At 46.3% G+C, this 12,474-nt stretch overlaps 1 protein-coding gene across 1 annotated transcript in view; it reads left to right on the top strand.

The window, feature by feature from the left end:
- The first annotated feature begins 5,785 nt into the window (after positions 1-5,785).
- The window catches only part of LOC310855910 (forkhead box protein O6-like), a 61,516-nt gene continuing 54,827 nt past the window's right edge, over positions 5,786-12,474 (top strand). The window contains exon 1 of the mRNA XM_083761093.1: positions 5,786-7,072. Coding sequence (XP_083617219.1) covers positions 6,569-7,072 — 504 coding nt within the window. The 5' untranslated portion in view covers positions 5,786-6,568. The remainder of the gene's footprint in view (positions 7,073-12,474) is intronic.

Raw genomic sequence — 12,474 nt, 5'->3', positions numbered from 1 at the left:
TATCGTCGCTGTCGGCTATAGAAAGCTTGTCTAAAACCCTTATAGGCCTATACACTTCAGGAAATAACCTGTGTGTTTCCAATGGATACAACGTGGTTATTTAGTCACGCGCTCTTGTTAATACTTGTTTTCACTATAGTGGTTGCATATTTATAAAAACCCACGGACGGAATTGACTACTTGAACTTTCACTTTAAGATGTTCAATGTGGTGGCGCCCGCTGGCGTAGCGGTCCAGGCGCATACCACATTGCCTGACGGCGTGTCGTGGGCTCGAGTCTCCATCCTGACGTCCTTTGCTGCCTGTCATTCCCACTCTCTCCCCATTGATGTTCTATCAAAGGCAGAAAAGGCCCCAAAAATATCTAATTAATAAATACATTTCAATGTGTTGTGAGCTTGTAGAGAAGCTATTTAAAAAAAAAGGCTTTTATGGGACAGACAGGAAACGGAGAAAGGTGGGGAGCGACACGCAGTGAAGGTTGTCGGAATCGGGATTCGAACCCACAACGCGCTGTCGGGCTGCGTTAGAGCCTGTATGTGGTGTATGTGCCTGGACAGCTATAGGTCAGCGGCGGGCCCATTTTGGCTACTTTTGCATGACGCTGTTGTGGGGTGTGGGGTGTACATTCACAAAGGGGAAAACATAAGCAGAAATATGGAGATACGGTAGCTTATGTCCGAAAGTGACAATATTTTACTGTGCATAAGGTCTCAGTCCAGTTTTCATTGTTTTGAACACTTTGTCACACAGTACACCAAGTGGACAGTAAATCATAGCAGCTTATCTGATGTAGACAGTTTTTTTTAATATATATATTTTATGTTCAAACCAGCAAACGCAGACTTCTGGCCCTCGGGTCTAAAGACATGATGTTTCAACTGTAAGTAAATTATGTATTAAGGAGACAGATGCCTCCTTTGCCCAAGGATTCATGTGTGTCCAGCACACATGCACTGGCAGTCTGCTGTCTTTCCTCCACTTCAATAGTACAACAGTTTTCAGAGTGAGGTCCTGGGGGGTATTCCAGGGGGTCCTCATCAGACCCTTTAAAGGTGAGAATGTACAACTGGAACCAAATGGATCTATAAAGGGTGCATTTTGTTGCATTTGTACATTCTCAGAGTTATGGGGTTTCCGTGGACTAATAATGCATACCAAACTGGGGGGTCCTTGAATTTAAAAAGTTTGAGAATCACTGGTGGAATTAATTGCTCTTTGGTGATGAGATTGACACTCATTCTGCCTCTTCTATTTGTGTTGTTTTGGGAGGCCAGAGTTGGAGCTGGGCTAATCAGTGCCTTGGCATAAGGCCTCTTTAGACATTGTGGTTCAAGCCAACCCAATGTCTTGCGCAAAGAGTAGACCCCCTTTGCTTCAGGCCAAGATATATTGTGCTTGGTTTATTTGAACTAAGAGACCAGAACAACCAGAGAACCGCTACTCCGAAAGACAGCTAAGCCCTTGAATGTGGGAGAGAGAGGACACTGTTCCAATGTTCATCAAAATGATTGGCCTTTTACAATTTGTGGTATTTTTTTGATAAATTCAGTATAGTAACTTTTCCCCCTAATGCTATGCTCACAAGTTACAATAATATAATAATACATTAATACATGTGTAATCTTTTTTTTATCTGCTGTCCAACATCAGATGCACTATTTTATTTTAAATACCTGATTAACTAATCTACTGCTATTTTAGAAAATTGAGAAAATGTTACCCAAAACGGAAAAACCAAATTAAAAGTGATTAAAGAGTATAACTCTTGGAGTAGCAGAGCTATGTTGCGAGTGCTATGGCGTGCTATGTCTGACTGGCAGTGTGTTGCTGGATGATGGATAATGCTAATTGCTATTGTCCACCTGTGCCTTTATATTTCTAGTCAAAACTAAGCAGCACAATTAATTATCATACAATTACAGTATGTTTGTTGCATCTCTGCAGTAAAAAGCACAATGACTTTTCTCTTTTATGTGAAGTGTTTTAACAGGTACGTATAATTAATGTGTCATGGCAGATTTATTTAACCCATTCTGAACGGGCACCCATTCTGGTGTTAGCATCATGTTATGCTTTATCTATTGAAAAATAGCAGATCTACAAGCTCATATCGCGCCACCGAGTGGCGCGATATGAGCTTGTAGGTCTGCTATTTTTGAAAAATCGAAGAACGACTGACATTTTTTAAATCTGATCTCAGGTCAGAATGGGTTAATAATGAAACTGTCAGGATGTAATACACATTTTTTTAATCTGATCTCAGGTCAGAATGGATTAAACCTGTTTTTGTTTATACCTTTGGTTACCTGCGCGTGGCTTTGCTCTCCATTCCATAGTGCAGCCTTAATTAAAACTCTTGGCACGAGTTGCCTTTGTTGCCACTGAACATTATGTTCATACTTGGTGCAAGTGTTGCCAAGATCTGTGCCACAATAAGCTGGCTCTTGCCCGGGGCAGGAAGTCTTTAAGTCGGGCCCCAAAAAACTGGGCTGATGCCACGGAGGGGTTGAAATCCGGCCTTAGCCTATTCAGGAACATTCCCGATACTTGGATCGGGGCCCTCTCCTTCCTGTGTCATTGGGAGCCCATATGCTCGTTAAAGTGGTGTGGGTTGGACGCTTTGGAGGGGAGTGGAACTGGGAGAGGAGGAGAACCAAGAGTGGAGGCGTTTTCCCAGAGCGGCCATCGATCTCCCAACGGTCTCCTTGTGGCTTCCCCTGCTTCCGCCCCCATCCTCAGTCCCTCAACAGTGGCATAGTGTATCTTGCATAACACTGTGCGGATGCTGTGAGGATGGCACAAGTGGTTTGGGCAAAGGGGACTGGGCGAGCAGCAGTGGGCGGGAGGGCAGAGGGAGAAAATGGCATTCCTTTTTGTTATGTGAATGGCATTCCGCAGTGCTTTTTCCAGGGTGAAAATTCACAAGAACAAAGCTCTGCCTTGTTGTTGTTGCTGTGGTGCTCTGGTGCCTTTTGCTTGTGGCTGGCTGGGAGTGATCCCTGCATGGCTGTGTGGAACATGCTGTTCCGGGATCAGCCACAGAGAGCCTGAAGCCAGCCCTTCTGCCTTTGGAATGTCTGGTATGGGGACAGCGTAGCAAAGTCTGCCTGGAGAGGCCCGAACACCCAGACTCTTGACGCTCCCATTGCTTATAATGTGATGTGTACTATTTTGCTCCTCTGGCTCTACCTAGTCATGAGAGGTTGTCCTGCACAAGTCTGCTTGATTGGGTCAAGTCACCTCTACACAGACATGATGCATTACTTTCTCTATGTGCCTTAGAGACATCTTATGTAATGTTTGTAACGCTTCCAAAGCTCACTTGACACTGGGTATTATTATTTGTAAACGCCATGTGCTGAAATGAAAGACTTGGGTAGCATAATATTATCACCTAAGTTCCCCAAGTGTATCAATGATTTATGTTATGTTATGCTATGTTTTTAACTATATCAGTTACACATACTAAATGCAAAAGAACAGTATAATAGGAAATCCCTGTATTGGTTTTTTGCTATATGACTTTAAAGAACTGTGAAGAGCTAAATATTTCAGCTGGGCATTGTTTTGGTACTTGCCACACATATAGGGCTAACTGAAAAGAACAAGAAACCAACTCGTTTTTCTTTGCGCTCTATACTTATTCTACCATTTACCCCGTTTGTTGACTAGGCTTCATGGCATCTATACTCAGATCTTGCACTTGTACGTAGCTCTGGATAAGTGTGACTGATGCCTTAACTGTAAATAGAATGAAACACACGGGGCCGGTTTTGACAGAAGCAAAATTGTTATTAGCAAACTGGCATGTTTGGCCATGTGGTTCCAACGATGCCGGGCATTTAGTCATTCCATGACACAGTCATGACACATCATGCCACATTTCAACTCATACGCTATTTTCTGACACAAATTTCCCAACATCACTCTTAACATCACCCATGGTCTGAGTGCAGACAGAGGCTATGTTGTGCAACTTTTTAAATAGATTCAGTAGGTGTGCGCCGTGCACAGAGGGTGGGGTTCAACCAGACAATCTCAGCCACTGTGCAGCATGAGGAGCTTGTTTTGGTGCGTATGTCTGGTTATGAACTATATGTGTCGCTCGGAAAAGAAATGAGGGTGTGTTATTACTCCTAGACGGTCTCAAACTGAGACGTATTACCCCACAATACCATCTGTGACCAAAAAAAAAGATGAGTTGCTTTATTTGGAACCCCAGACTGACAGAATATAGGCTGTAGCCCACCGTTTGGAGAGAGACGATGCTATGTTCTGCTGTTATCTATTCTCAGACACGCAATGCACTGAACGCAGTCATATACCAGCGAGCCCAAATAAGAGGTCACGCTCATTACTCACTGAGCTGTTGGTTGTTTGTGTGGTTGTTACACAGTGTTACATCATCGTAACTAGGTTGGCCAGGCAGGGTAAAATCATAAGGATTATGATTTATTATGTCTGTGGGTGTCTATAGGTTACAGATTAAGAAGGGTTGCTAGTTTGAACTTTTAATCCATATAGACATTTTGGAAATGTAGATATAGAGAGAAATATGTCAACAATACCATTGATGAGTGCATGACCTATGGCACTAGTATTCTTAATACTAGACTATTCTCCTAATTGTTTCATGGTTGTATAGGCTAGCAGCTCCCAGGTGTTATCTGTACCAAAAGTCATGTAAAACATATTATTGCAAAAGAGTGCATGTGAGGTCAGCACCACCATCCCATTCCCTGGATATAGATTAAGGCAACAATTTGAACAATTGAATCATCCTGATTTGTACAGAACATAAGCCATGCTATATATAGACCCAGAGAGATCATAGCAGGCAGCCAATTGTATTAGACCACCTGAACCCACGCTCCAGCCCTGACGAAAGAGGGGGCCGTGCCTCTCATTCTGGGGCGGGGGCGGAATCCCCTCGGTCGGTCACTGTAGTAGCAATCTGGAGAATTACGCACATGGGTCAGACGAGGGCTGTGCGTCTACAGCGTAACATCCTGGATTCCTGGTCGCACAGCGTTGAGGCTCGCTTTAATGGCACGCTCGATTTTGGAAGATAAAAGTCCCCCACCGCCACCCCCCCCATGATGATTGTATATGAGTAGCCTAATATGATTGTAATACCATAGGCGCGTGACTCTGAAAAAGACCTCATTTCACCTCACTCCCTCCTGGATTAAAATCTGGGGTCACCTAATCGCTCATGATCTGAGCTAAATCTGTTTAATCGCAATATGGAAAATTAGCCTATATGAGTTGTGCAGAGGTGAAGCATCTCACGTGTAGCCATGCTGCCATCTCACGGCTATACCAGCGAGGTCTCTGGAGGGCATTTATGGATGCTGTAATATTATATGGCGGAGAAATTATTGTCGACGGTGACCTAGAGATATAAATCGATGCACGTGTTTGCAAATTGAGCTAGATAATAACAGAAAGAGGCAGAGGCTCCAATGTGCCCCGCCAGACAGTTATTCGGAGTTTTGATTTAGATTTTTGCATCCTCTCTGGGCTAGATATAATGAATATGATGCAGAGGGGGGGGGGGGGGGGGGGGGGGGGGGGGGAAGAGGGCTAGGGGATGCTTTCTCTCTCTCTGTAATCATGTTCTGGGAGTATTGATTTCATGAGCGCATTCCAATTGGCAGCATCTCCACTACAGCGCCCGCGCGTCATCATCGGTTCACATCGACGAAACGAGTTGTAAGCAAATGAGAACATGTGTGCGATGTGCGAGTGAGAAAGAGAGGAAAGAGACACACTACATATGAGTGTGCGAGGGACCGGGAGGAGTATAGGATATAGTGATCATAGAAGTCTCTTTTTTTTCTCCCCATCAACGTGAAAAGTGGACTATTAGAGATTGCTTACTACTGGACTGTTTTTCCCTCGCGCTGACTGGAATTGAATCGATTTGTAATTCGTCACATGCGTCTTCATTTAGACGCGCAGACAGTTTGGGTCGCATGTTGCCACGGCTTAATCCGCACAGACTATAGGAAGATTGAATAATTCACGGTAATCACGCATTATCGCCTCATTGGATGATGCCCTCTGCACAGCCCCGGTGAATCCCCGGTCTCCGCGTTGTCTCCTGGCGGAATTTATCGACGACGAGAGAGCAAAATATGCTCCTTATCTGAATTATCATCTGTTGCTGTGTAGACGGACCCGAGCAGCCTCTAGACTGGCGCTGGCATGCATCTGGGATTGTCTGGTTCTAGGTGATGTAGACTGTCAAATCGTCAGCAATTGGGCGATCATCGCGCATTTTACTACAGGTAAAATGGACGAAAGGCTGCTATTAATTTTATTACTGCTAAAATCTTTACACGCAAGGCTGTGATTTTCGCCTGCATCAGTCATGCTCCTTCTCAGCCACCGGCTCCTACATTGAATTGTTACTTATTGAATCAGACAGTAGGCTTAATATCCCTGTCACGAGACGGATTTGAACGGCGAAGTGATATTGAACACAATACGCGGAATCGTGGAGATTATTGTTCACATTTTCTTCAATTGATTGATTTATTCCATCACATACTGAAGCCAAATGTTGATGATGGTGGACGACGATTTAGAGGCTCATCAGGTTGATATCGATTCGGATTTCGAGCCGCAAAGTCGGCCTCGCTCGTGCACCTGGCCGATGCCTTGTCCGGAGGATTTCCCCGGTGGACACGAGGTCGGCGGCGGGGGTCTTCCGCTGGCCAGCATCAAGGTGGAACCGGAGGACATCCCCGCCGGCTGCAGAGCGGGACGAGTGGGTGGAACGCCGGGAGAGCTGAAGCACCCGGCCGGCGCCCCGCCGGCTCCTACGGGCGCGACGCACCCATGCCTGGCCGGCGCGGCGCTCGATGTCACCGGGCAGCTGCGCAAAGCCAAGTCCTCGCGGCGGAACGCGTGGGGCAACCAGTCCTACGCCGATCTCATTACCCGAGCCATAGAGAGCACCCCGGAAAAAAGACTCACACTGTCACAGATATACGACTGGATGGTCCGCTATGTGCCCTATTTCAAGGATAAGGGCGACAGTAACAGCTCGGCTGGATGGAAGGTAAGGCGAGGCGTAAAAAAAAAAAAAAAAAGGAAATAAATCACACACCCCGAGTCAGTGTAAAGAGGAATTTGACATATTAATCACACACAGCGTGTCCAGTGATAATAACACCAAGTATCATTCATATTCAGTGGGCCCATTACATTCCCCTCAGCCCTCATATTGTAGGCTACATGTGTCACTGTGGGATTCTGCGGCGGTTACGCGTGAATGGTGCCATGCGTTATCTTGTCTTAGTTCATTACCGCCGTCAGTCATTCTAATGGATCATTGGTGGCAGAAAACTGTATCGGCACACATGCTGCATGTGACATGGCTTTACTTGTCCCAGGCTCCAGCTCCCCAAGCTCTGTGTACTGCTTATGACGGCCAAGCACTGGAGAAACAAAAGAAGCCAATGTCCATGAAAATATAAGCAAACAACATGTTTTCTTTCCTGCTTGCTTTTTTTTGTACCTTGTCTGTACAGTATATGGCAGACAAATGTTAATGCAAATAGCCACATGCAAGTATTCCTACCTATCTCCCTGGATCATGATGTAAGTCAATTGCAGGTCAGCTTTCCACATTGTAGCATGCTATTCATATAAGGGGGGTTCTCCACACTCCACTACCATCACTGACGTGAGGGAGGCCTGTGTGTATAGTGTAACCTCCTGGACATCTGCCCGGGGCTATCAGCCTCTCTCCTCTCCTCTCCTCCCCTTGTCTAATTATTTTTCATTATGACCATCTCAGAACGGGACCAAAATCAGCAAGGCTGCAGCTCTCGCCTTGATCTCTGCGGTATAGTCTGAGATGAGTGACTGATTGTCGGGGAGGGAATCAACCTTCATGTGTCAGGTTTACACCTGACAAGCCTGTCGCTTCTATGGCAACTGTCTGAAATCAGTGTTGTGCATATAGTCCAAAAACCACCGTGGGTCATGGATATGTGTCCTCAACGACTGAAGGCTCTGCAGCCTGAGCCTCTGCATAGATTTTTACATTTATCCCTATATCTTACTGAGGAACTTGTGAATCTCAACAAATATGCACCTGTTGTTGTCGCAATTGCATTGCCTTTTTGCATAAGGCGAACCTGTCACGAGTCTGGAGTCAGTTGAACAAGCCCCCCTCCTCTTAATAAAAAAGCACCTGACTGACTGCGTCTGTAAGCCAGTCCCATTTCAGCTAACTGTTGCTGAGGTGTGTCTACAGGTAGACTTAACTTCATGATCCCCCTACTCGCACTAGCACCTCCACCTCAGCCACTCAGCCATGAGCCCACTTTATCTTTAGCGCCAGTGTCCCAGTCTGCATTTATGAAACTGCAAATTAGCGGTTTGACAGTGGAAGCCTGAGGTCCAAGGCTATTTCAGGCCACAGGCGAGACGTGGGGCCCGTTCCAGGTAATGACAGGGGATTAGGTAAGTCGTTTAAAGCAGGCAGTAACAGGGCTGACCTGGTTTCAGTCAGAGACAGAGTAGTAAATGTAAACATGCACTTAGAAGTCACATGTTAAGCCATGTTGACACTTCCAATCAGGAAGTGCCTATACAGCAAGTGTATGTGTGTTCACTGTTCAGACAACGGCCTGCCGCGCGCGCGCGCGCGTGTGCGTGTGTGTGTGTGTACGCACGCATACACGTGCGTGCGTGCACACGCACCTCCCCATGTTACTCACACACCCAGACAGTAAACTCATCTGGCTCCACTCAAAATTAGCAAAAATTTGAATAGTTAATGAAGACCTGACACAAGCTGTTCTGAAGAGATCATGAGGCCTTTCACTACCATTTCGAGCAGGATTAAACATCAAGTATCTTTTGCTTTGCATATTATGACACGGGCCCTTGTTGTACTCGATAATAATGCCATTTAACTTGCAAATTATTTCATGAAAGTACGCAATAAATGAAACATCCCAGACAGGTTTTGAATATTGTCTGTTTTTGAAGAGAAATCAATAGGAGCAGTGTATGCATGGTGCGCCTGCGGCATAGTCAGCCTTTAAACCAAGCAGGACGAGGTCACTTCTGTTCTGCCAGCTGGCCTGATCTCTAACCACAAGTTCACACCCTGTGTCCTTACAGGCATGCCAGCCACCCGTAATCCCAGATACTCACACAGGACGGAATATATGTAATCTTACAATGATATAATGGAATTATATTTAGCGATGACGCTCTTTGTGGTTTTGGAAAAAGATGGCTTGCATCAGCCCGCTACATTTTCATCTCAATCAATATAAAATATGCACCGGCAAAAGCATTTGATATGAAACGACGAGTCTGCTTTCATTTATTTTCTTAACCCCATCGAGGGAGGGATAAGGGGGGAAAAAACAAACAAACATAAAAGACACAACATTGATGATGAAATTAAATGAAATGCGATAGTATGATCCGGTGGTTTATTATGTAGGAGGAGAGGGAGATGGATGTAATGGGTTGGACACACAAACCGACAGACAAATGGATGTCTTTAAGGTCAAAAGGACCAGCCAGTGATGGCTTTATCAAAAGTGGCCTGTAGGCTACTACGCCACTGTGTACACAAGGATAGTAATTCTGCCCCCTAAAAGCAGATAGGGTGTAACACATTAAAAACCACCATCCCTCCTGTTGGCAGGGATTCAAATTTGGCTTGAGGCTGCCGTGTTAAGACGGTCAGTAGCCCTAGATGGTACCGATAAACTCCTGTAAATACCTTCTGGACCCAGGGCTTCTGGGAAAGGCAAAGCGGTATTCTGGGCCATAGTTTATTAATCGCCTCCGTACCAGCGGGAGTCTGCGTGGAGTCTTGTGTCAGTGAACCCTCTGACACAGCGTGTCTGTCCAGTACTAGTTAGTGTAAAAAATCCAGGGTCCATTTGTACGCGCACTTTTACACTCAGGATTTCGCTGCTTTAAAGCAGAGATTACTTGCAAAGTCTTCTCATGGGGTTCATTTCCCAGTGCACTGAAAACCTGCAGCGCTTCACCATGAATGCGTAGGATCTTGAATTTAAGTTAGCGATTAATTTGGTAGCTTTGCCTGTTTGTGTGATGTATAGGCAATTATATTTGAGCGTGCAGCATGCACGAGAGCAGCCACCTGCATATTTGTGTGTGTGTGTGTGAGAGAGAGAGAGAGAGAGAGAGAGAAATATAGAGTATAAGCCTGTATGCGTGGGAGCAGCACATGTCAATTGCAACAAAGCGACAGGGTGGGTAGTGGTTGTGTGTGTGTGTGTGTGTGTGTGTGTGTGTGTGTGTGTGTGTGTGTGTGTGTGTGTGTGTGTGCGTGCGAGCGCACGCTCATCTTTGTGGGGGCTAGCACATGGGAGGGGCTGTCTACTTCTATAGGCGTGTGTGTTTGGGCCCAGTGATTGGTCTGACAGCATGTCACTGCAGAGAATGGTGCGCAGTCTAGCTCTTGACTCCATAATGCTTCTAATGGTGGGGTTTTAAGGGGCCTCGGCATGGGGAATGGCCTGTAGGCGCTAGCAACTTCATTTACTTCAAGGACGCTCAGGGAACGCCTTTGTTATGGGGCAGGGGTTGTTGTATTGTGTGACTGTCAACATGGATAGTTGTGGCTTGCGTACGTGAAAAATGCCAGAGATTAATCAATAGGATGGTGGTGTGTGTGTGTGTGTGTGTGTGTGTGTGTGTGTGTGTGTGTGTGTGTGTGTGTGTGTGTGTGTGTGTGTGAACATTACAAATCTGTGATGTGTTAACGGACCCCGATATCAGGTGTACTGTGGTGTTTCAGCATGCGCTATGTGTGCATTTCACACATTGCGAGTATCTCCGCGTGTCTCTGTGCAGTGCCTCTGTCAGGGCTCGAGGCGGTCAGACGCCAGGGATTGTGTGGCAGGCCAGGCAGGTCCACACGAGTGCCAGAGAGTCGGTCAGATGATCTAACCCAAAGTGACTGGGCCGTTATTTATAATGTCTGTAGGTTGTGCTCTGCACAGGGCCAGCAGGCCAAAGGGGTCAGGATCAGGAAGGTTCCTCTCGTTGACAGAACTTCAGAGCGATACGATTCAAAAAGGAGAAATGGAGAGCTATGACCAAGACGGACGCTAAAAGACAGCGGGAAGGAGGTGTGTGTGTGAGCAAAAGTGGGAAAGGGAGGAGAAAGGAGACAGGAGGATATGTTTCAGTTGCTAGGTCTAGGTTTATAGTCTTATCTTCTGCAAAGGAACATAACCCCTGTCTCCACAGTCAGTAGACTTTATAGCCGGGGCTGGATCCTATCACTTCATCTAATTGATTTATAGGTGAAGAGACAGACGGAGTCTCATAATGCTGTCAGTATGCACGGGCTCCGGCAGCTGCAGAGAGAGAGAGACACACTTGGCAAATACGAGGGATACGGATGTCAAATGCATGGCGGAGGGAGTGTTTGACAGAAGCTTAGCATGGAGCGGGAGAGAGACTCGAAACTTTAAGCGCGTGTAGGAATGCGCTCGTGGGTCTGTCTATACGTGCTTGTGTATGTGTGCCTGCGTGTGTGTTGGTTTCTGTTTGTGCATTTGGGCGTGTGTGTGCGCACATGTGCACCGCACACATGCATGTGTGTATGTGCACACACACACACACGCGCGCGCGCATGTGTGCGTTGCCTGACAGTGGGTGGGTGTGGAACTGTGGATCTAGGGAGCTGGAAACTATCCTAGACTTCAGCTGATTCATATTTTATCCTCAGTCTTGGCTCGAGGAAGCCAAGTAATTTGAGAGATAGAGACAGACGCACAGACTCGCGCGCGCACACACACACACACACACACACACACACACACACACACACACACACACACACACACACACACACACACACACACACACACACACACACACACACGCATATATTTCCCAAAATGAAAGCATATGATGGGCGCCGAACAGATTTACGGCAGCTGATTATGAGCACCTAATGCCTGATTTATACTTGGTTGGGGCGCCGTGTCGCGCACTGAAAATAGCTGATCTACAAGCTCACAGCGTGGCGCGATGCAACGCGGTGTGAGCTTGTAGATCTGCTATTTCCGGTTGCACGACACAAGTATAAATCGGCCTGTACATCGCCACTTGGCTGCAGAGCATGGTTAGGTTCAGGCGATATACTGTATATTCAGGTTGAGCCGGGTCTCCGGTGCCAAGAAAGCCTGTTTTGTCGCCGCCTCTCCCACGGCAGCCTTCAGGCAGCCGCCGTGGCAGTTCATTTCTCAGGGAAAATGATTAATGTACATGCAAATCACCCCAAAGCATGGGCGCGCATTCAAATATGGGGTAGACGGTGATCAGGAGACGGTAAATGTGGAAAAAAAAACAATATAATTCCGGCTTTGATATGACTTCGCCTGACTCTTATCACTCCCATCTAGCAGACAAACCGCACTATCTCTCATCTATTTTCTCTGCTCTGTT

This window comes from Protomyctophum parallelum (assembly GCF_964188405.1).
Source record: "Protomyctophum parallelum genome assembly, chromosome: 3".
Lineage (NCBI taxonomy): Eukaryota > Metazoa > Chordata > Actinopteri > Myctophiformes > Myctophidae > Protomyctophum > Protomyctophum parallelum.
This window is presented reverse-complemented; position numbering and strand designations above follow the sequence as displayed.